The 20,318-nt window shown below is 34.0% G+C and overlaps 2 protein-coding genes, 2 long non-coding RNA genes and 1 pseudogene across 6 annotated transcripts; 2 read left to right on the top strand and 3 right to left on the bottom strand.

The window, feature by feature from the left end:
* Positions 1-2,104: 2,104 nt before the first annotated feature.
* LOC104704570 (putative FBD-associated F-box protein At1g55030) lies at positions 2,105-4,285 on the bottom strand. 3 transcript variants are annotated; one of them, XR_015561892.1, is made up of 5 exons: positions 4,011-4,281; positions 2,987-3,916; positions 2,595-2,844; positions 2,321-2,422; positions 2,105-2,172 (listed from the first exon to the last, which is right to left on the bottom strand). XR_015561892.1 is itself a non-coding variant. In XM_087458210.1 (5 exons), the coding sequence occupies exons 1-4, from the start codon at positions 4,019-4,021 to the stop codon at positions 2,340-2,342; spliced, it is 1,338 nt and encodes a 445-aa protein (XP_087314336.1). In that variant the 5' UTR covers positions 4,022-4,285; the 3' UTR covers positions 2,105-2,172; positions 2,321-2,339. The 3 variants fall into 3 exon arrangements, 2 of the variants coding, with proteins under 2 accessions (XP_087314336.1, XP_087314337.1); XM_087458210.1 differs by having other exon boundaries at positions 2,923-3,916; positions 4,011-4,285; XM_087458211.1 differs by lacking the exon at positions 2,105-2,172 and having other exon boundaries at positions 2,386-2,844; positions 2,923-3,916; positions 4,011-4,285.
* An 827-nt stretch (positions 4,286-5,112) lies between these two features.
* Positions 5,113-5,530, top strand: LOC147941232 (uncharacterized). The gene is made up of 2 exons (XR_015561893.1): positions 5,113-5,177; positions 5,272-5,530. It is a non-coding gene; the product is annotated as an uncharacterized LOC147941232 (long non-coding RNA).
* Positions 5,531-5,744: 214 nt separating this feature from the next.
* Positions 5,745-6,412, top strand: LOC147941231 (uncharacterized). Its single transcript, XR_015561894.1, has 2 exons — positions 5,745-5,858; positions 5,999-6,412. It is a non-coding gene; the product is annotated as an uncharacterized LOC147941231 (long non-coding RNA).
* Positions 6,413-8,038: 1,626 nt separating this feature from the next.
* LOC104704568 (putative FBD-associated F-box protein At1g55030) lies at positions 8,039-9,509 on the bottom strand (annotated as a pseudogene).
* A 422-nt stretch (positions 9,510-9,931) lies between these two features.
* On the bottom strand, positions 9,932-14,847 carry LOC104701021 (linoleate 9S-lipoxygenase 1). The gene is made up of 8 exons (XM_087458209.1): positions 14,323-14,847; positions 12,749-13,038; positions 12,085-12,658; positions 11,913-11,998; positions 11,729-11,836; positions 11,348-11,649; positions 10,996-11,262; positions 9,932-10,904 (listed from the first exon to the last, which is right to left on the bottom strand). Exons 1-8 carry the CDS (start codon positions 14,522-14,524, stop codon positions 10,151-10,153), a joined length of 2,583 nt encoding a protein of 860 aa, XP_087314335.1. The 5' UTR covers positions 14,525-14,847; the 3' UTR covers positions 9,932-10,150.
* Between the last annotated feature and the right edge of the window lie 5,471 nt (positions 14,848-20,318).

The raw sequence follows: 20,318 nt of genomic DNA, 5'->3' as shown, positions 1-20,318 counted from the left end.
GAGACGCAGTGCGCAGTGCAGAGAGCATGCGAAAGGCATCATACATGGAGATTTAAGTTGTGCGCAGAACCATGATAATGCAGCAGAAGCTTGGCTGGGGTCGAAGGGCTGAGAGCCGGACATAACCTTGTCTAGGTTTAAGGTGTCTCCAGGATACTCTGATGAGAGACGAAGGTGGAACTGCTTCTTTGGGGTTCTGGAGGTGTTTCAGGGTTATACATGGAGGGGAGAGCTGAACCAGAGACAGAGAGAGGGGAAGAAGAAAAGCTAGATACTCTATGTTTTCTTCTTTTCTTTGTAGTAGTTCTCTATGCTTGTATATTAAATACTATTGTAAACTTTGGTTGATTGATAGTTAATGTTTGTGGGAGAAGGTTCCCACACGAGATGTACCCTCTGCATGAGGGGAACTCTTTAAATCTGTGTGTTATGTTTATGTTATGCATATTAATCTGTGAATAGAAGAGGAGTAGGGGCATAGTCGCGGTATGCGATTCACTACACAGGTGAATCGGGGTCTGCGATTCTATTCTCAACAATATGTATTCCCAAATTCAACAAAGTTGGTGGCCTCTTGTATATCTCGCCCGACGCCCAGTGTAAAAGATGAATGCTTATTCGAATTTTTTCGTTAAGTCTCTTGTAATTTTTAAAAGACACATGCTTCTTCCAAGATTTGATTAGTTTCGTTTAATGTTTTTTTTGCTTGGAATCCTGTCAAGATCGTAGACACCAACACAGATTTGTTTCAGGGTCATCTCAAGGATAAAAAATCACAACGAATCATATAAATAGGTAAAGCAAGAGAAAGAAGGAACCTTCAGTGTACTTGTAAAAGATGAGAGGAATCAAATCTTCAAATCTTCTCCTTTCAGTGGTGCTCTTGTAACTGGATTTTTACCAAATTTGTAAGGCACATTCATTCTGCAAATTCATAAATCTAATTCCCAAAATCTGTAAGTAGTAAAGAAAAAGTACCCTTTAATGCTTAAGTAAAAAGTTCAGTAGAAGTAGATAAATACACTACTCAAGTTATCTCGAAAACACAAACTTAAGCCTGAATCAGAGGAATAGAAGGACTGAAGCCAAAATTGCAAATGAAATCATATTGAGTGGTTATTATCAAAAACAGTTAGTACTTACTTGGATTCCTTGGATTTCGTTGATCAAAGCCTAGCCCCTTTCGTTTTAGTTGGTCTATGTAGATCCAGACGTTTGATCACAGATGAATAAGGGGTGAACTTTTCTTTGGTAGAGACATCTGCATTTTCCAACTGAATAAAAATTATAATTAATATGAATTGAAGAGAAAATTTATGAACAAAAGTTAAAGGATTTACCTGGCTGATAATTATAACTTTGGAGAAAATTAAAAACAATGGAGAGGAGTTAAATACAGAGAAAAATCAAGAGAACTGAAATTGGATTTAAATAGGAGATGGATCGGTTGTAAACCACTCTCAACGTGGATCTGTTAGTGGAGTAAAATTAGGGATTAATTTTTTTACAGGTTTTTTTTGTTTACAAAGAATGCTATGGGCACGAGAAATGTTTTACGAAATTGCATATATACACAGTTTTAAAACTTTTTTTTTAACACACGATCGTATTTACAATTTTTTGAAATTCTTAAATTTAAATAAAATTTAAACCTGATTTGGTTTAATCTTATTGGACAGCTGACTTGTGTTTTATAGGATAAACGATTACATATATGTATAGAATATTGTGTATAAAAAAATAAATTTTAGCCAATTAAATAATTTGTTATTGTCTCCCAAGATTTCTGAAACAATAAATAGAATCAGTTAAATAATTTTATTAAATAATTTCGAAAATATTGTTTTATTATTTTATAAACTAATTTAAGTTTTTCTTTTGTTAGTTATTAAATTAATTAAAATGTAATGGTATTTTTTTAATATGTTACATGATAGTAGGGTGAAACTTTAACAACATTGCTTAAATAAATATATAGATAATAACAAAAATTTAAGGGAAAAAAAAAAAGTGAGAAGACCGGACTATATCTACTGATGAACAAGTCTAATTCATTCTCGGTCTTGTCTCAAGACTTGTTGAACTTCTCCTACATCCTTCTTCAACTGTTCTTATTCTTGCTCTTCGTACCATTTGTGCTCTACCTTGTCTTGCCAACCTTCTGGCTCAAAACTATGAGAAAAGTATTAAGAAGGAAGATTATTGGACGATTTCAAACATCACATTCAGGAACCCGAATACATATCCAGATGGTAATAGAAGAGACAAAACAAACTCTAGGTGTAGATACTTGCTTGAAGCGAAGATGAGAAGACATAACTGGTTATGTCTTTTTTTCTTTATTCTTTTACAATTTCAAAGAGTCTCTCAGACTTCAAACTCTTCAACCAGTTAATCTTTTTTTTCTTCTTAACTTTAACCCCTAAATAAGATTTTATCATTTCAACAAAAGATCAAATGTTAATTAACATCTAAAAACAATTATAAATCCCAAGAAACCGGCTGAAATAAAGCATTGTAAACAATACATATAAACAGACGTTCCTAGTAAAAATATATGTTTCATATGAATTCAAACTTGCATGAATTTGTACCCCTGACAACACTTTTCAAATCATTGACCACCTCAAGCCTATCTCGATAACTGATGCGTTTTGAGGAGAAAGTAGCTCTCTTCAAATGATTCGTATTCTTTAGAATGTATTTCGCCACTTCTATCTCCTGTTTTCGATCCCATTTGTAGCCTTTCCACATGAATGTCTCAAGATGAGAAAACAAACATTCAGGAACATTCTGTGGTTGATTCCATTTTCCAACCCCAACATTGTCCATACAACATATTTCCTGAGATAAAAAATAAACTTTCAGAAAAACACAATGTATGTTATTACTATATCAGCATTGCTTACATGTAATGCTTACATCAATGAGCCTGAGGACTTGCAATTTAGGAGAACTATGGAGCATGAATGAAAGTAGATCCCACCATGCTTTTTTATATGTGAATAGCTCCAAACAAACCAATTGTTCAAAGATGCAATCGACAGGAAACTCAAACTTCAAGGGTGATAAGGCCAAGGAAAGGCGTTTAACTGATGAAGTAAGAACTGTTAGAAGCTTCTCGTCGGTTATCTCCAAGACATTAGTAATATTTACCTCCGTCAGCTCCGGTACGTTCATCAGAGAAGACTCAAAATCCTCAGACCCTTCAATCTTCAAGAATTTCAAAGAAGGAGTATTTATCATATAGCTCCAGTCATGTTCTCCACCATCGCCATTATGAATTGTTAGTCTTTGTAAAGATGGCACTAAAATTTTGAAAGTATTCACACTACAACTTGGATCTCTATGCACTACCAAATCTTGAAGGTTAGGACAGCCAGATAAAAGGTTAACAACAGACCTTTCGTGTCCGAAGTCCACATATTGAAGGTTCAGAGTTCGAAGGGATCTCAGAGAAACCGATGAAGGGACAGTCATAATAACATTAAGCTTGAGCTTTAAAGTCTCTAGTGTTTCACATTCAAACAGGATTCTTGGAAACTTGAACAAGTCTCTGGTGAAGTGAACTTTAAGTACCAACTCACGCACATTGCGGGTTAATGCAATTCCAATCAAGATTCCAAAATCAATTACATTAGTACGTCCATCTAAACCAACTTTGAGATGAAATCTCTGTAGAACAGGAGCCTTATGTGAAAGCAAAGACTTGCAGAGATTTTCGAGTTCAACACTGCGATTTAAACCATCAAAATTGATTTTAGGCGTCTTTTTCCAATGAGACTGCCATTTTTTGGACAAAACACTCGTGGTTATGGCAACTTTTGTAGGAAGTAAGCATAATATCCGCTGAATCAAAGGTTCAGGCAAATCGCTAATCCTGTCCAGAGTATTCTTACTTTTACTACCCTTTTTGCTGTCAAAAGCCAAAATCAAACAACAAGATGAGTTGGTTTTTGAGTTTTGGAGCTTATTAGTTACGAAAGCCTAAAACATACAAAAAAACTAACCTTCGCTTCATTGGAGAATTTCATGTGTGTTGCTGTTAAAACCTTATGGTTACGACCTTCAAACTAAGACGGCGGACGTTAGGGTTTTGGAGGATGTTAAATTCATTCGGTTTAGTCGGTATTTTTGCTGTACTCAGTAACTCAGTTCATTCTATAAAAAATCTCGTTGAACAAAAGAAAATAAATATATAATGGTATCAGAACTAAAACACAAAGTAGAATTGATGATTTAATTTTGTAAGGGTTCGAATTTTTATAAGATGTTCTTAATTTGTAGAAAAAAAATTAAGATATATTATCTTATATAATATGAGAAGGTTTTCTGCTAACTTTGCATAATACGACGACATTTGGCAGCATATATTTTCGACACTTGTCTTCACTTCTCAATTATTAAAAAATTTAATTCATTTTTCTTAAAAGTACATACACATTTTATATTCACTAAATTTAAATAATATTTCTGTACAAAAAAATATATTGACATTTATACAATGTCTTTTTAGTAATTATATATAGATATCATTTTTCAATATTTAATATAATTAACATAACATTATAATTTCACATAGGTATCATTTATCAATATTAATTTTGCAAATAAGAAAGAATTAAATATTAATATCATAAATTTGGAAAAAACAAATTTCTGATTATTAAAGATTTAAATATTAATATCATAATTTTGTAAAAATATAATGTGATGGTTATTAAATTATTTACTAATGTTTACAAAAAAGTATAATATTGTTATTAAATTATTTACTAATGTTGACAAAAAAGTATAATATTTGTTTCACAGATTTTGTGCCAAAATATCAAATCAATTTATTCTAAAATAATTTCAAAATATAAAACAATATGATTTTGTCATTTCTTTAATAATAATCTTTAACACAATTTATTGCATATTAATTCTTTAAAATGTAACTTCCATGATGTTTGAGAAAATTTAAAAACAAATCTTTCATCATATGAAAACACTTTAATGTATTAATTGCAATACAATTAGTGTTTTACAAAAAAAAAAAAAAAAAAAAAAAAAAAAAAAAAAAAGACAAAATCTATGGTATATTTATTCTTTGAAATATAATTGTAACTCCCATGATGTTTGACCAAAAAAAACAGAAAAACCTCTCATACTACTTCAAATTTATCTATAAATAGGTAGACAAAGTCTTCATCAAACATCATACACTACCTCTCACATAATTTTCTAAATTTTGTAATGTTGAACTTTTTCCTTTATGTGACTTTGTAGGTTTTGAGTTAAATAAGTTGAGTCGAAATTTTGGAGCATATATAGAAATGAACATGTGAAATGTAGTTATTTATTAGAAAGAGTTAGATGGAGAAGGTCTTAGGCACATAACACAATCACACTTGTAAATGTTGGTAAATGTTGTTTCGAATGCCTATTTTGTATATCAATGATGTAATTTTTTTTTCTTTTGATCCATTTGATAAATTTTTAATATAAAATTTTTTGTTTTTGATCATAATTCATAAATCCTAATAGATTTAATCTCTTAGTCACAATATTTACGCTACTTATTACCCATGCTATATTTTATACAAGTGTGTTTGTATGTATTACCCATGAAAATAAGTTTAAACAAATATTAACTGTTTCGAATAATATTACTTTAAATTTGTTCCTTAACGTTACAACTGTGTTTGTATGTATTGATTAACTTTGTTTTCGATAACCATTTCCATAGTCTTTTATTTTATTTATAGGTTATGACTTCTTATGAGAAAGGTTTTGAAATGGTTTAGGGTTTAGGGTTGAGGAAGATTTGGACGTCTAGGTGATATATAACTCATGATATGGGTTTCCAAAGCCATGTGATTCTTCCAAATTCAGTTTTTATTTTTTTACACAATTTAGTCTTAATTATTTTTTTAAAATATAATTAACATCTAATTTCTTTTCACAATATTATTGTTTGGGTTATACTATGTATGCACTTTTTTTCTCTTCTCAGTGTTCCATTATTTTTCCTAGCCATGATCGATTGTTGATGATGGGATGATAGTGCTTACCCGCATGCAGAGCAAGGCAATGGGATTTGACCATTTGTGCAAGTTTCATCAATACGCACTTAACAAGACTCACTTTTACCACGTGTTTATCAAGTCGAAAGATCCAAAGATCACCCTAAACTAATCCCAGCTGCATTCTATAGAGAGAGACGGAGGGAACGAGAGAGAAAAACAATGTCTTGGAAAAGTAGAAAGATTTGAGTTATCTCTTCTTCCATCCATTACATGATTTTTAAAAATAAGAACATAGAAGAAAAAAAAAGAATATCTGGTGAACAATTATTTTATGTTCTCTTAGGTTATGCAGTTAACACTAAAAAAAGTAACTCGATAATACAATGGTATGTTTTTACTCATTTTTGTTGGTCATTTTGAGTATAATACAACATATATATATATATATATATTTAAACAGAAAAGTGTAACACAAAAAAAAAAACAAGTTTTATATGATATAATAATATATCAATATATATTAATAACATTTTTTACTCAATTCTAAACTAAAATTCAGTTTGCATTTATTATGTTCAATAGATATAAAGTACGTGATAAAAATATAAAAATATTTAACAGAGAACTTTCTTTTCCAAATGCAATGAATCAAAAAACAGAAAGAATTCTACTTCTAGAACACAAATGTATTTGAAGTCATTTGTATAATTCACTAAAATTAAAATATTTTATTGCTAAACATTCAAATTATAATAATAAAAGTTTTAAGCATGTGTGAAGCATGCTGGTAATATATAAATATCAAAATTATTTATGCTACCTTTAGTTATCTAATTAATGAAATTAATTATACATAGAATGAAGGAAGAGCATGAGTTTCGACTCAAGAAGAGGTTATTCTAAAAATTCAAGCTATTGTCTCACCTTTCTTGGAGGTGTCTGGTTTTAAAAGATATTGATGTTTTATAGATTATATTAAAAGTGGACAAACTAACACATAATGTTCATGGTCAGCCGCATTTTATTTTATACGTATCCAATGTTCTTTTTCCAACGTAAAAAATGTTTGTACATCTTGATTCTGCATCAAAACATGAAGAGTTCTATATATTATAGGATACAGACTAAATATTTTAAAGTAGCATTTTATATTAACAAAAAAAAATCAGTTTAATGCTTAACTAATCAATAGTCGTTCATTTTAAGTGACTGACAATACTTGTTTAAAAACATAACAAATAACAAACATAAGATAATTTATCGAAACACAAAATATAAAATTTTAAATATTTTAATAAATCTAAGATATATTAAAATTATTATAAATTTATCTCGCGCATGCGCGAGTGCACTTCTAGTAGTCTTAATATGATAAGGTCCACTTCGCGCGAGGTCCATGATGAGACCTGTTTTTATATGGAGACACTTTGGAATTCCTCTGCCAGTAACTCCACCTTCACCGGTCGGAAACAGTAAAGTGTATGGCATCTTAACCAGACCAGTCGTGTTCTTGAGATTCTCATCGTCGTTCCTCTCATCAATGTTCTTCTCTATCTCTTTTAATTTTGAAGGTGGGAGAGGCAGAGGTCCAGAGGACATTAACAATTACCCTATAGTCAGATGATTGAATGTAGAAGGGCTCGCAAAAATGGAGAATCTTCAAAGCCATAACAATAGTGACATCTATGAAGCAAAGTTGAGGAGACATAACAACCTCTAGGTGTAGATGGTTCTCAGGAGACACAACAACCTCAATTCCAATTCGGAGGGAACCAAGCTCCGGTCACTTCTTGAACCTTCCTTCTCTAACTGGTTTTGTCATTTTTTTTTTATTATTCTTTTACAATTTCAAAGAGTCTCAGATTTCAAATTCTTAACTTTAACCCAATATAAGATTTTATCATTATAACAAAAGATCAAATGTTCACATCTAAAACAAATAGAAATAATCCCAAGAAACCGGCTGAAATAAAAGAACAGTAAACGTTACACATATATATATAAAGACATTCCTAATATTATATGTTTCATATGATGAATTGAACCTGGCATGAATTTCTATCCCTGACAACACTTTTCAAATCATTGAGAACCTCAAGCCTATCTCGATAACTGCAGATGAGGTTTAAGGAGAAAGAAGCTCTCTTCAAGCGATTCGTGTTCTTTAGAATGTATTTCGCCACTTCTAGCTCCTCTTTTCGTTTCCGTTTGTAGCCTTTCCACATAAACGTCTCAAGGTGAGACAACAAACATTTAGGAACATTCTCTGGTGGATTCCATACTCCAGTAGCCTCAACACTGTCCACCCAACCTATGTCCTGAGACAAACAACAAACATTTAGAAAAACGCAAAGCATTTATGTTATTATTAGATCAGCTTTGCTTACATCGATGAACTTGAGGACTTGCAATTTAGGAGAACTATGAAGCATGAAGGAAAGTAGATCCCACCATGCTTTTTTATTTGTACCTAGCTCCAAACAAACCAACTGGTCGAAGATGCTACCAATAGGAAACTTAAAATTCAAGGGTGATATGGCCAAGGAAAGGCGTTTGACTGAAGTAAGAACTATCAAAAGCTTCTCCTCGGTTATCTCAGAGACATCAGTAATATTTACCTCCACCAGCTCCGGTACGTTCACTATCAGAGAAGACTCAAAAGCCATAGACCCTTTAATCTTCAAGTATTTCAAAGAAGGAGTATTTATCATATAATGCCAATGTTTTGGGTCACAATGGCCATTATGAATTGTTAGTCTTTGTAAAGATGGCACTACGATTTTGCAAATTTTCATACGGCTACGTATATATCCACGCAATACCAAATCTTGAAGATTAGGACAGCCAGATAAAAAATTAACAATGGATTCCTCGTCTTTGAAGTCCACACAAAGAAGGTTCAGAGTTCTAAGGGATCTAAGAGAAACCGAAGAAGGGACATCCATAACAGCATTAAGCATGAGTTCCAAAGTCTCTAGTGTTTCACAGTTATACAAGCTTCTAGGAAACCTGAACGCCCTTCTGTGGGAGTAAACTTCGAGTACCAACTCACGCACATTGCGGGTTAATGCAATTCCAATCAAGATTCCAAAATCAAGTACATTATCACGTCCATCTGAACGAACCTTGAGATGTAATCTCTGCAGAACAGGAGCCTTATGTGAAAGCAAAGACTTGCAAAGATTCCGAGTTCAAGTCCGCGATTTAAACCATCAAACTTGACTTTAGGGATCACTTTCCAATAAGACTGCCATTTTTTGGACAAAACACTCGTGCTTGCGGCAACTTCTGTAGGAAGTAAGCACAATATCTTCTCAATCAAAACTTCAGGCAACTCACTTATCCTGTCCGGATTATTCCTACTTTTACTCCCCTTTTTGCTGTCAAAAGCCAAAATTAAACAATAACAAAACATATAATTAATTTGGTTTTTGAGTTTTGGATAGCTTATCAGTTACGAAATCCTAAAGCAGACAAAGAAACTAACCTTCGTTTCATTGGAGAATCCTGTGTGTTACTTTTAAAAGCTTATGTTTACTCAAAGTCAGGCGGTGAATGTTGGATATTTTTTGAAGGCGAAGAGGGCAGAGTTAAAAGGTAGGGTTTTGGATTGAGTATTTCGGTTAATAATAATCATCCAATTTGAATATGACTAGGTTGCTTAGGGACACACAAAAAAATTCCAATTGAATTACCCCGGTTTGTACAACCGGACAAAAATTGGAATTGGAATTTGATTACTTCGTTTGTAAAAATTAGAATTTTATCTTTCCCTCAGCAACCATTCAAATATTCTGCAAAGTTCTAATTAAATTACTCCGGTTTGTACAAAACGAACAAAGTATTCCTCTGTTTGTCTCTCACCTTCACTAGCATTAGTTTTTTTTTTCTTAGTTAAGCATAAAACTAAAAGGTTTTAATTACCACAATGGCAGAACTTCATTTCTAAAATGTATTTGGTTTGGATAAACTGATAAGCACAATTATAATAGTATAGACTGTATTATTCTGATATTTATAGGCCACACCGATTAATAATAACAAGAATCAACGGTTAACGTGTAGAAGAAGTAAACAATGGTATAACAGAACCTGACTATGACTCTGTGAGATAGTCCCTGATCTGATGAGACCTTTTTTTATATGGAGACACTGTTTGGAATTCCTCTGCCAGTAACTCCACCTTCACTGGTCGGAAACAATAAAGTGTATGGCATCTTAACCAGACCAGTCCTGTTCTTGAGATTCACATCGTCGTTCCTCTCATCCATGTTCTTCTCAATCTCTTTTACCTTCTCACCAAACTTCTCAAACGCATCCAACGCCTCTTTCTCAGCAGCCCATTCTTTAGAATCTCTCTGCCCCAAATACACTTCATCGCTCGAATGAGTAGACAGAATCTCAATCAAAGATATCCCTAGAAGTGTCTGAAGCTGAGCTGTGATCGTCTTAAAAAACACTTTGTCAGGGTTCTTCTCAAGTTCTGCAAACTCTGGAGTGTTTTCCTTTGGCATGAACTGACGGCTTATGGTCGGTCGGTTTGGGAGGTATCCAGCAATCGGGTACTGTCCGAAGTTAACCGCCGCATGAAGAGCAGAAGCCACCCATATAATGATGGTGCAAGACTCCACAAGCTCTTCTCGGTTTTGCATTTTAGGCCACCATGGTTCTGACTTTTTGTCTCCATGACCTTCCTCGCGCACCTCCTTCCACCAGGCTTGGAGCTCAGTATCCCTTTGGATATCCTCATCTGTCTTGTAAAACAAGGATATGTAGTCTCTGACCCATGATTCAATAGCATACCAAACCTCAAGCCCATCAACTGCATAAGGATAGTCGTTTATCCTCAGACGTAACCCATGTGGTGCTTCTGGGTCATCAACGGCCATCCCTCTGCAATTCAAAAGCCATAAAAACAACAGTTTCTGTGATCAGAATGTTATATTCACTTGCCTAAATGCAAGATTGTGTAAATATGAATTACCTCTTTTTAAGTTCTGCAGGCAACGCTTGATCAGGGAAGGTCCAGTGGTTCTTGTAGATGAAAGATGACATCTCCATGGCATATTTAGAAGGGAAGACAGTGATCTCAAAGATACCACCACCATTGATCAAGATTTGCCTAGCAAGCGCATTGATGTTCATGGTATCACGGAAGTGAGGTTCAAGGAGCTTAAAAATCGGGTGAAGAACACTCAGCTGTCTGTTTGTGGCAATCACAAAAGGCTCAATCGATGCGTGTGTTTGCGTCCTGCAAAAAATCAAAACATTCACCTCAAAATCATGTAGATAAAACAGTGTTTTTCCCGCAACTTTAACCATTTCGTATTCATTACCAGTGGCTAATAAGCTGATGATTTCCAGAATCATTTACGCCCACAAAAGCCTTTGCCAACTGCCACAGCGAGTCATAGACCCCTTCGCCAGGGGTATATACTTCACTCACTGCTCCAAATTTGTCTCCATCAGGATGAGGCAAGCTTAGCTCTATCACCAATGGCTTCAAAGTCCCATCATCTTTCAGAAACAGAAGTGTCCTAGATGCATAAGTCTTGGTCGTGGTAGTGTTTATACGTCTCAAGTATGGCATCAGTGTGTCATGGTGGTCCAATATAAACAACCTTTCCTTCTCTAGAGCCTGAAAATAGCAAAAGACAAGATGTTTAAAATTGACTCTGTATCAGATTAGTGCTTTAATATGTGACATTAGTTTTTACCTCTTCAACAGTGAGCCCATCTAAGCTTTTTTCTATGTGGCTTTTGGTGATTGTACTGTTCTGGTTACCGTATAATTCACTGTCAAGCTTGCTTTTAGGAGGAAACTCCTGCAAGTTAACATACCAATAGCCTGTAAGACAGCAGAATAACCTAAGAGAAACCAATGTTCGTTACGGATTTCACCTGAAGAAGTTGAATAACAACAGGGTTTAGCCCTGCCAACATTTCTCTAGCAAATTCCTCATCAGTTCTCCATGCAGTTTTGTCCTCTAGTAAAGATGCAAATCGAAATTAGTTACACTGGTAAACGTTACTTAGATGTAATCTTAGGAATATATAAGAAATGTGGATGTACCTTTGATGACCTGAGGAACTGGATACTTAAGGAACTTCTGGCCATCTGTTCTGAATATTTCTTTTAACATCTCAAGTGGTATATTCTTAACGATACTATCAATCAAAGCCTGGTTTGGTAGATCGATTCCTTCTTCGTATATCTTAAGAACATCTTCAAAAGAATCAAACTCATTAGGAGTCACGTCGAACACAGCCTCAAGTGCAGGCTGGATAATCTGAGCAATTGCTTTCAGAGCGTAAGCAAGGAAATCAGACATCTTCAAGTGTCCAAATCTCTCATCTCGCGGAACATATATATTTAGGCTTGATGTGATCGGTAACCTGCTCTCGGTTTGAGGATCTTCTTTAGTTGGTTTCCTCCCGGTTCTTCCTCTTCTTGGGTAAGGATACTCTTGTGTCCCTCCGAGTACAGGCCGTGGGTTCTTTGGTGGGACGCCTAAATCGTTGTAGTAAGCATAGTCATATACTCTGTCCCATTCCTTTAGCTCTCCTTCACCGGTTCCTCTTAGATCCACTAGCTCTTCTTCTCTGTACTTGAGCAGCGTTGCAGGTGTTTCGTGTGGAAGATAAGTCTGAAACAGATGTAAACGTTACATTGATATCAAGAAAACATATTTAGACTAATACTAGTCAAGAAAAGAAACCGAGAAGTGTTTAGTTACCTTGTTGGAGAAGAAAACTCTGTCTTTGGTGTAGTGTTTAGCAGGGTAAACCCAAGAATTGCATATGTAATGGACCCTGCCATGGCCTGGAACGTCTTCAAGTGTGAGACTTTTGAGAAAAAACTCGCTGAAATGGCTGTTTCTGATTAAGAAGGCTCCAGGGTAACCAAAATCGCTGTCGTAGTCGAACGTGACCTTAAAGGCTGATTCGCCTACGGTTAAGGACGTGATTCTTGTGATCCAATCCTCCAAATGAGCAGCCTTCCCTAGTTTCCCTTTAGAACCGTTCGCTGCAAAAAAAAAATAAAAAAATAAAAAAATTCACAAATAACACAAAAGTTATACAGTATTAATTGTGTATTATAATAACATATTTTTAAATTTCTCAAAATTTTTATGGTATCTACTATTACGAAAACTATTAAACGTGATTATGGTTCCAAATCAAATGGAATATATATTTTGTTTAAGATATGGAATAGATTCCCTCTTTTGGGGACACAAGTACCCACACTCTGTTTCCTGCTCTGTAAAAGAGTAAATCAGTCAGAGCATTTTTAAGCATTCATGACTAGTAGTACTTACTACTAAGTTTTTGCTTTTAACAATATCATCCAGATCCAAACATAATTATATATATTTAAAGAAGTATTTCCACAAAATTAGTTAATAAAAAATGACTGAAAATTGGATTTAAAAGTAAGATGACATTTAACTATATAGGAGATTTAAAATCTAACAGAATTCGTTTTTCTTCTGTTTGTGTTTTTAATTTTAATTTTAATTTTTAATATTAATAACCGAAGTAAACAATCTATTTTTTTTTAAATAACTAGCATGGGAGAGACACGAAAGAACGAAAAAAATTCATATTCATATTTCAATACCTATATTTTAATTAAAATTTAATATATTTTATATTAATATAAATATATTTTGTCATATTTATGAGCGGATTCAACTTTATTTTATAAATTAAAAATATGTATTAAAGAAGAAGGAACAAAGGTAAACTATATCACTTGGTAAGACAAAAAGAAATTATATGATTTATTCGTCTTTCTTGACACAGAGAATAATTGTTTTTTTGGCCTTTTAAGAGAAAAAAGAAAGAAAGAAAAAGCCAAAATTATTCCCAAGCTTCTTTTTTTTTTCTTCGTTCCAAGCTTTCTTGTTAAAGAAGTTTCCACACATCAAAACAAACAAATTACGAAAATTGATCATTTTTCAAGTAAGACCATTTATTTAGAAATTTAGATTATCAACAACAAAAAATGGTCTCACAAGTTTACTTTTAATTAGTTTCGTAGTAGTATCTTCAACAGACGTGTTCTCTGGTACTGGTTCCACAATTTAATTCGCAATAAATGTTATTACAAATCATGGGGTAAATTATTTATGATATGTAGTGGGTAAAACAAAAAACAATAAGAAAATAACAAAAAATATTGGTAATCGCGAACTTAATCTATATAATAATTAGTTATCTATTTTTTTTTTTTTAAAGAACAAACGAAGAAAACAAAATCAAAATTTGAAATTCGAAAAAAAAGAAATAGGAAGAGAAGTTTTACCAGAATCAGTAACATCGGAGCTGATGAGACGAAGAGTGATTTTGTTACCGAGGAACTCGTGAAGACGATCGAGGAACGAAGCGTTGAAATCGTTGAAATCGAGGACGTTCTTCTTCATCAGAACCACCGTTCCTTTCACCTTCTTCGTCGTCGTTTCATCACTTCCGCCGCCGGTTAACAGATCCACAAGTTCTCCGATCATCTTTGAGTAAAAAGATTCGCTCTCTTTTTTTCTTTCTTTTTTTTTGCTCTGATCTAATCTCTCACTGTGTGTTTATGAATGGTGTGATTAGCGTCGGTTTTGTGGGTATTTATAGAGGAAAACTTTATGTCGTTGTAGCCTCTTGGATAGGGCATTTGTGTTTTCATTTAACTATATTAAAAACTAAGAGAAGTGGTTTTTTTTCTTAGTTCATTTGATTAAGAGAAGATTGAATAATTAATTGATCCGAGTTTATTGATTTTTTTTTATATAAATGTAACTAAATAATTATTGGAAAAAATGTTTAGTAATCTTGATAATGTGAAATGTCATGCATACGCTTTTTTGGGGTATATAGGTTGTGTGGCAAAGGATAGGCCCTACAAAATAAATATAGTTTATTGGTTTATAATTTTAACAAAAAAAAAAAAAAAAAAAAAAGTAGCCCAATTCTGTCTAGTGTATGTATGTTCATCTCTGTCTTATTACATAAATTCAAAGACTTCTTTCTTTTGTTTCCAGATTTGTTTGAAACTAGAAGGGAAATAAAGAAAGACCATATACATGGTCGACAAAAGACTGCGTACCCATTCATAGGATTGACCCAAAACCTTACGATATACGTAAATCCGAAAACGAAACTTTTAAATGTGTGATTAAACGTTGCCAAAAGGAAAAAAAAAGAAAAGAAAGATCAATTTATAATTGAACCGAGACTGTAAAATATGGTTGAACCCAGCTGTAGTTGTTAATAAATGTGATGTGAGTATGTGACCATATTGGAATGGATGGTGGCGCAGTGTTACATTTACTGCATTAGCATCAATTTTTTTTACAAAAGTAACAAATTAGTTATTCGTGTATCAATTAGGGACGAATTAAACTGCTACCGGTGATGATAGTATATATATATATATATGATTCTATTACAAATAATTTATTTAAACTTTATGAAACTAAAAAGAAAATATATGATGATAATATTAGAAAATACAATAGTGCACAAAAAAAAAACCTAAAATCCTAATGTTGATTAACAGATTCTAAACGGTCACATTGATATTTTAATTTTCTAATTTATACATGGTATACAAATAAGTACCAATATCCAAAACATGACGTTGTAACTATTTTGCTTATCCTTTCAGCTTTTGAATTTAACAGATAATTTCATCCTTATTGTTCACCTAATTAATCAACAATTACCGATGGAAGAAAAAGATATCAAGGGAAGATGCAACGAATCGTATTCTCATTTCTCCAAATGTTTCAATAAAGATGAGAACTTGCTGTCTGACTTCGATGCCTGATCAAACTGTTTAATTAAGTTTGATATGTAAAACAAATATAATTATTGTTTTATAGAATTAATTAATTTTTGTTGGAGGTAATTTTTATATTTACAGCAATTGGCTATCCCAAAAATAACACGTGAAATTAAAAACACGTGGAGTTTTGGCTGTGTGCATACCTAATCGCCATGGAGTTTAATTAGCTTGACTTGGAGGTATTGGTCTTGGCCAATTTGACCAGGTCAACTAAACATATTAGAACTAATATTGAAAATTTGTACATGTATTAGACCTTTTTTTTTTATTAGCAGACACTCGTACTTTAGCTATTGATTATATTTATAATGATCGATTTGAACATCTGAGTAATAGAAAAACAAGTTTTAGTCAAGTATTTGATTTATCTTAATGGATGACCGATGATTGTTGATTAAAAAAATTGGATCAGCCTAAAATATAGTATATAGTTCTTGAGAAGTGTGAGATACTATATACTCCCTCCAATACAAAATATAAGATGTTTTAGACAAGTTTTTTTGTTTCGTTTTTAAGTTTGGATTTGCTGACTGGTACTACTGATAATGCACGGGCTGAATTTTCCTTCATGAAAAGGAAGCATGTAAGTTTTGAAACTGTATTCAACCAAGCCGAGGCTGCAGAGGACATGGCGGTCCTGATTCATCTACACAAGAAAGGAAAGCATGTGCCTGATGAGAGCTCTTACTCGGTGAATAGATTCGACGGAGGCGCGGGGGCCAGTACCCCTAGATCAAACATGACGATCCTCTCTTGTAATTGTCAGGGCATTGGATCGCTGCTGACTCATTCTCGCTTAACTAAGCTATGTTTATATTATAAGTGTGATATTCTCTTTCTCTCTCAAACTTTAAATAACTCTGATGTTGTAACTAAACTTAAGGATGATTTAGGTTTCTCTAACATTCTTATTGAACCCCCTCATGGTAGGAGTGGTGGTTTATGCCTTATGTGGAAGACCCAATGTGTCGCTATCTTTAATTTTGATGGATGATCGACTCATTGATGTATCTGTTACACTTAATAATACTTCTTTCTATTTGTCTTGTGTCAACGGATATCCAATTTATGGGAGTATTTGGAAGATTTATCTCACATTCGAAATGAATCTTGGCTTCTCCTAGGTGATTTTAATGAGATCATCTCCAACAGGAAAAACTAGGTGGTCCCCTACGAGATGAATGGACCTTTAGGGATTTCAGACATATGATCTCCATCTGTGATTTAATGTATATAATATCACGAGGTGATAAGTTCTCTTGGGTTGGGGAACGTTATTCACATACAGTGAAATGTTGTCTCGATCGAGCGATGATTAACACTGCAGGGGCTGCAAGCTTTCCAAACGCAGAAGCTCAATTTCTCGATTTTGGTGGTTCGGATCGTAAACTGGTGCTATTAAGGTTACATCTCACTCAACCGTATCGAAGAAGAGTTTTTCAATTTGACAAAAGACTATGTGATATTCCATCATTTAAGGAGGTTGTACAATCAAGTTGGTCAAATGATGATGAAAATACAGATATTTCGATCACAAGAAGCATTAGTTGTTATTGTCAAGCTATGGCTCGACTTAAACACCAATATAATCCAATCTAAATGCTGATATTCGAATTAAGACACTTCAACGAGAGCTTAATACAGCAATGGAGAGTATGAACCGTACTGCCCGTTTACGAATTCCACAATTGTAGGATGAACTTACAAAAGCATATATTGATGAAGAGACACACTGGAAACAGAAAAGCAGGGACCAATGGATGGCTGAAGGTGATAGAAACACAAGTTTCTTTCACGCTTGTGCAAAAACAAGAGGATCTCAAAATACCATCAATTCCATAGCTAATGCTAACGGGAACATTTTCACCAGTACAATAGAGATTGGAGATCACGCAGAGCAATACTTTACAGATATGTTCACATCAACTGGACATCAAGCTTCCCCACAGGACTTTGCTGGCTTTGTCCCATCTGTAACAAATGAAACTAATGATGATTTGATAAAAAAACTTCTCAAATCAGGAAATATATGATGTTGTTTGTTTAATCGGGGAAGACAAAACTCCTGGACCAGATGGTTTAATGACTAGATTTTACAAACAATGCTGGGAAACGGTGGGCAACCATTCATTCATGAAGTAAAATCATTCTTTGAAACATCTACAATGAAACCAAGCATCAATCATACAAACATTTGTATGATACCAACGATTGATCATCCTGAGACATTGTCAGATTTCCGTCCTATAGCTCTATGCAATGTACTATATAAGATCATATCTAAGTGTCTAGTCAAACGGCTTAAATCCCATCTCAATGGCATAGTATCCGACGCGCAAGCTGCTTTTATTCCGGGTAGAAGCTGATGATTCCCTCTTCATTTGTCAAGCAAATAAAAAGAAATGTCAAGCTTTAAAGGATGTTTTCGATGTTTATAAACATTATTCAGGTCAGAAAATAAACACAGATAAGTCCACAATAAATTTTGGTTCAAGAGTATATGGCTCAACACAAGTGCGCTTAAAAAATGTTCTTGGCATACCAAACCATGGTGGCGGCGGCAAGTATCTAGGATTACCTGAGCAATTTGGTCGTAAATAGAAAGAAATGTTTGAATATATCTTGGAGCGGGTGAAGAAGAGAACTTCAAACTGGAGTGCAAGATATCTTTCTCCGGCTGGTAAAGAGATCATGCTTAAATCTGTTGCTTTAGCGATGCCAGTGTATGCGATGTCATGCTTTAAATTACCAAAAGGGGTTACTTCGGACATTGAATCTCTCCTCATGAACTTCTGGTGGGAGAAAGGTGAAAATCACTGGGGTATTCCCTGGGTTGCGTGGACAAAGTTACAACTCTAAAAAAAAAAAAGCGGTTTAGGTTTCAGAGATTTGGATAAATTTAATGATGCCATACTTGCAAAGCAAGCATGGCGCCTAATACAAAATTCAAATTCGCTGCTTGCTCGTATTATGAAAGCCAGGTACTTCAAGGATGAGTCAATATTAGACGCTAAACCTCGGAAGAACCAATCTTATGAGTGGTCTTCACTACTGATTAGTCTCAATCTTATCAAAAAGGGATCACGTTTTATCATTGGGGATGGTAAGTCTACTCGAGTAGGAACGGATAATGTCATTGATTCTCATCCACCACGCCCAATAACCTCACAAAATAACATCCAAAAATATCAGACATGATTGTTCCTGAGGATAGGGAACCTCTCCAGCAACTAAATCTTACAATGGTTGAAAAAAAACGACGCTCATTTGAAACTACACAACAACAGGTATCTATACTGTCAAATCTAGTTAATGGTTTTTAGCCCATGATCCAACAGCCATTGTCCCTACACCTATCCCACCACACGGTTCTCTTGATTTAAAAATGAAAATTTGGAATCTCAAAGTGATTCCAAAAATAAAACACTTTCTCTGGAGAGTTGCCTCGAGAGCTCTTCCTACAACTACTAGACTAGTCTCACGGGGAATGAATATTGACCCAATATGTCAAAGGTGTAATCAAAAAGAAGAAACTATCCTACATGCTCTGTTTACATGTCCCTTTGCAAAGATAACTTGGTGTATGTCAGATGGCTCTTTATTCAACCGAATCCAGTTTGGTTTGGATGCAGAGACCAACATTGCAACTATAATCGAATATTCACTACAACAGGAGACTCACAGTTTAACTTCTCTACTACCATATATTTTGGACATTATAGAGAATATGGAAGGCAAGAGATAATAAAGTATTCAATGGCTTCCGAGAGAGTACCTCTAAAACAATCTTATTGGCTCAAACAGAGACAAAGAGTTTGATTCATATTCTTAACAATTCAATAGGCTCAAAGCAATATTTCAATCAACCTGCACGTTCATCATGGACACCTCCTGAACCCTCTTTGGTAAAATGTAATTTTGATGCAAGCTTTAATAGTCTAATTTCAACAGCAACTGATGGATGGATTATTAGGAACTATCAAGGAGTACCATTAGGATGGGGAGCAGCAAACTCTTTTTGCAGAATCAAAGGCACTCTTACTAGCAATGCAACAGACATGGATTAGGGGTTACACAGACGTGATTTTTGAAGGTGATTGCGAGGTCTTGATCTAGGCACTAACCGTAAGGACTTAGTATACAGCAATAACAAACATTCTGTTGGATATCCAATTCTGGGCTTCAAAATTTAATACCATCCTCTTTAAGTTTACCCAAAAGAAATCATAATAATGTTGCTGTCGTTTAGCTAAGCAAGGCTGTCTTGTAATAGATTATTATGCGGAGTCTGTAACAATACCTCAATGGCTACCAAAAACTCTTTATAATGACCAAATTTAAGTAATGTAAAATTCTTTTGCCTAAAACAAAAAGTTTTGTTTGGTATATTCTAATATTCACAACTGTCGTTGGTGCTCCAGCTAGCTCAAGAGTTCAAATGGAGAAAAGAGAGTCTGTAATAAAAG

The sequence above is a fragment of the Camelina sativa genome, chromosome 7, assembly GCF_030686135.1.
Source record: "Camelina sativa cultivar CO46 ecotype springtype chromosome 7, ASM3068613v1".
NCBI lineage: Eukaryota > Viridiplantae > Streptophyta > Magnoliopsida > Brassicales > Brassicaceae > Camelina > Camelina sativa.
The sequence above is the reverse complement of the archived record's forward strand: the minus strand, read 5'-3'. Positions and strand labels throughout refer to the sequence as shown.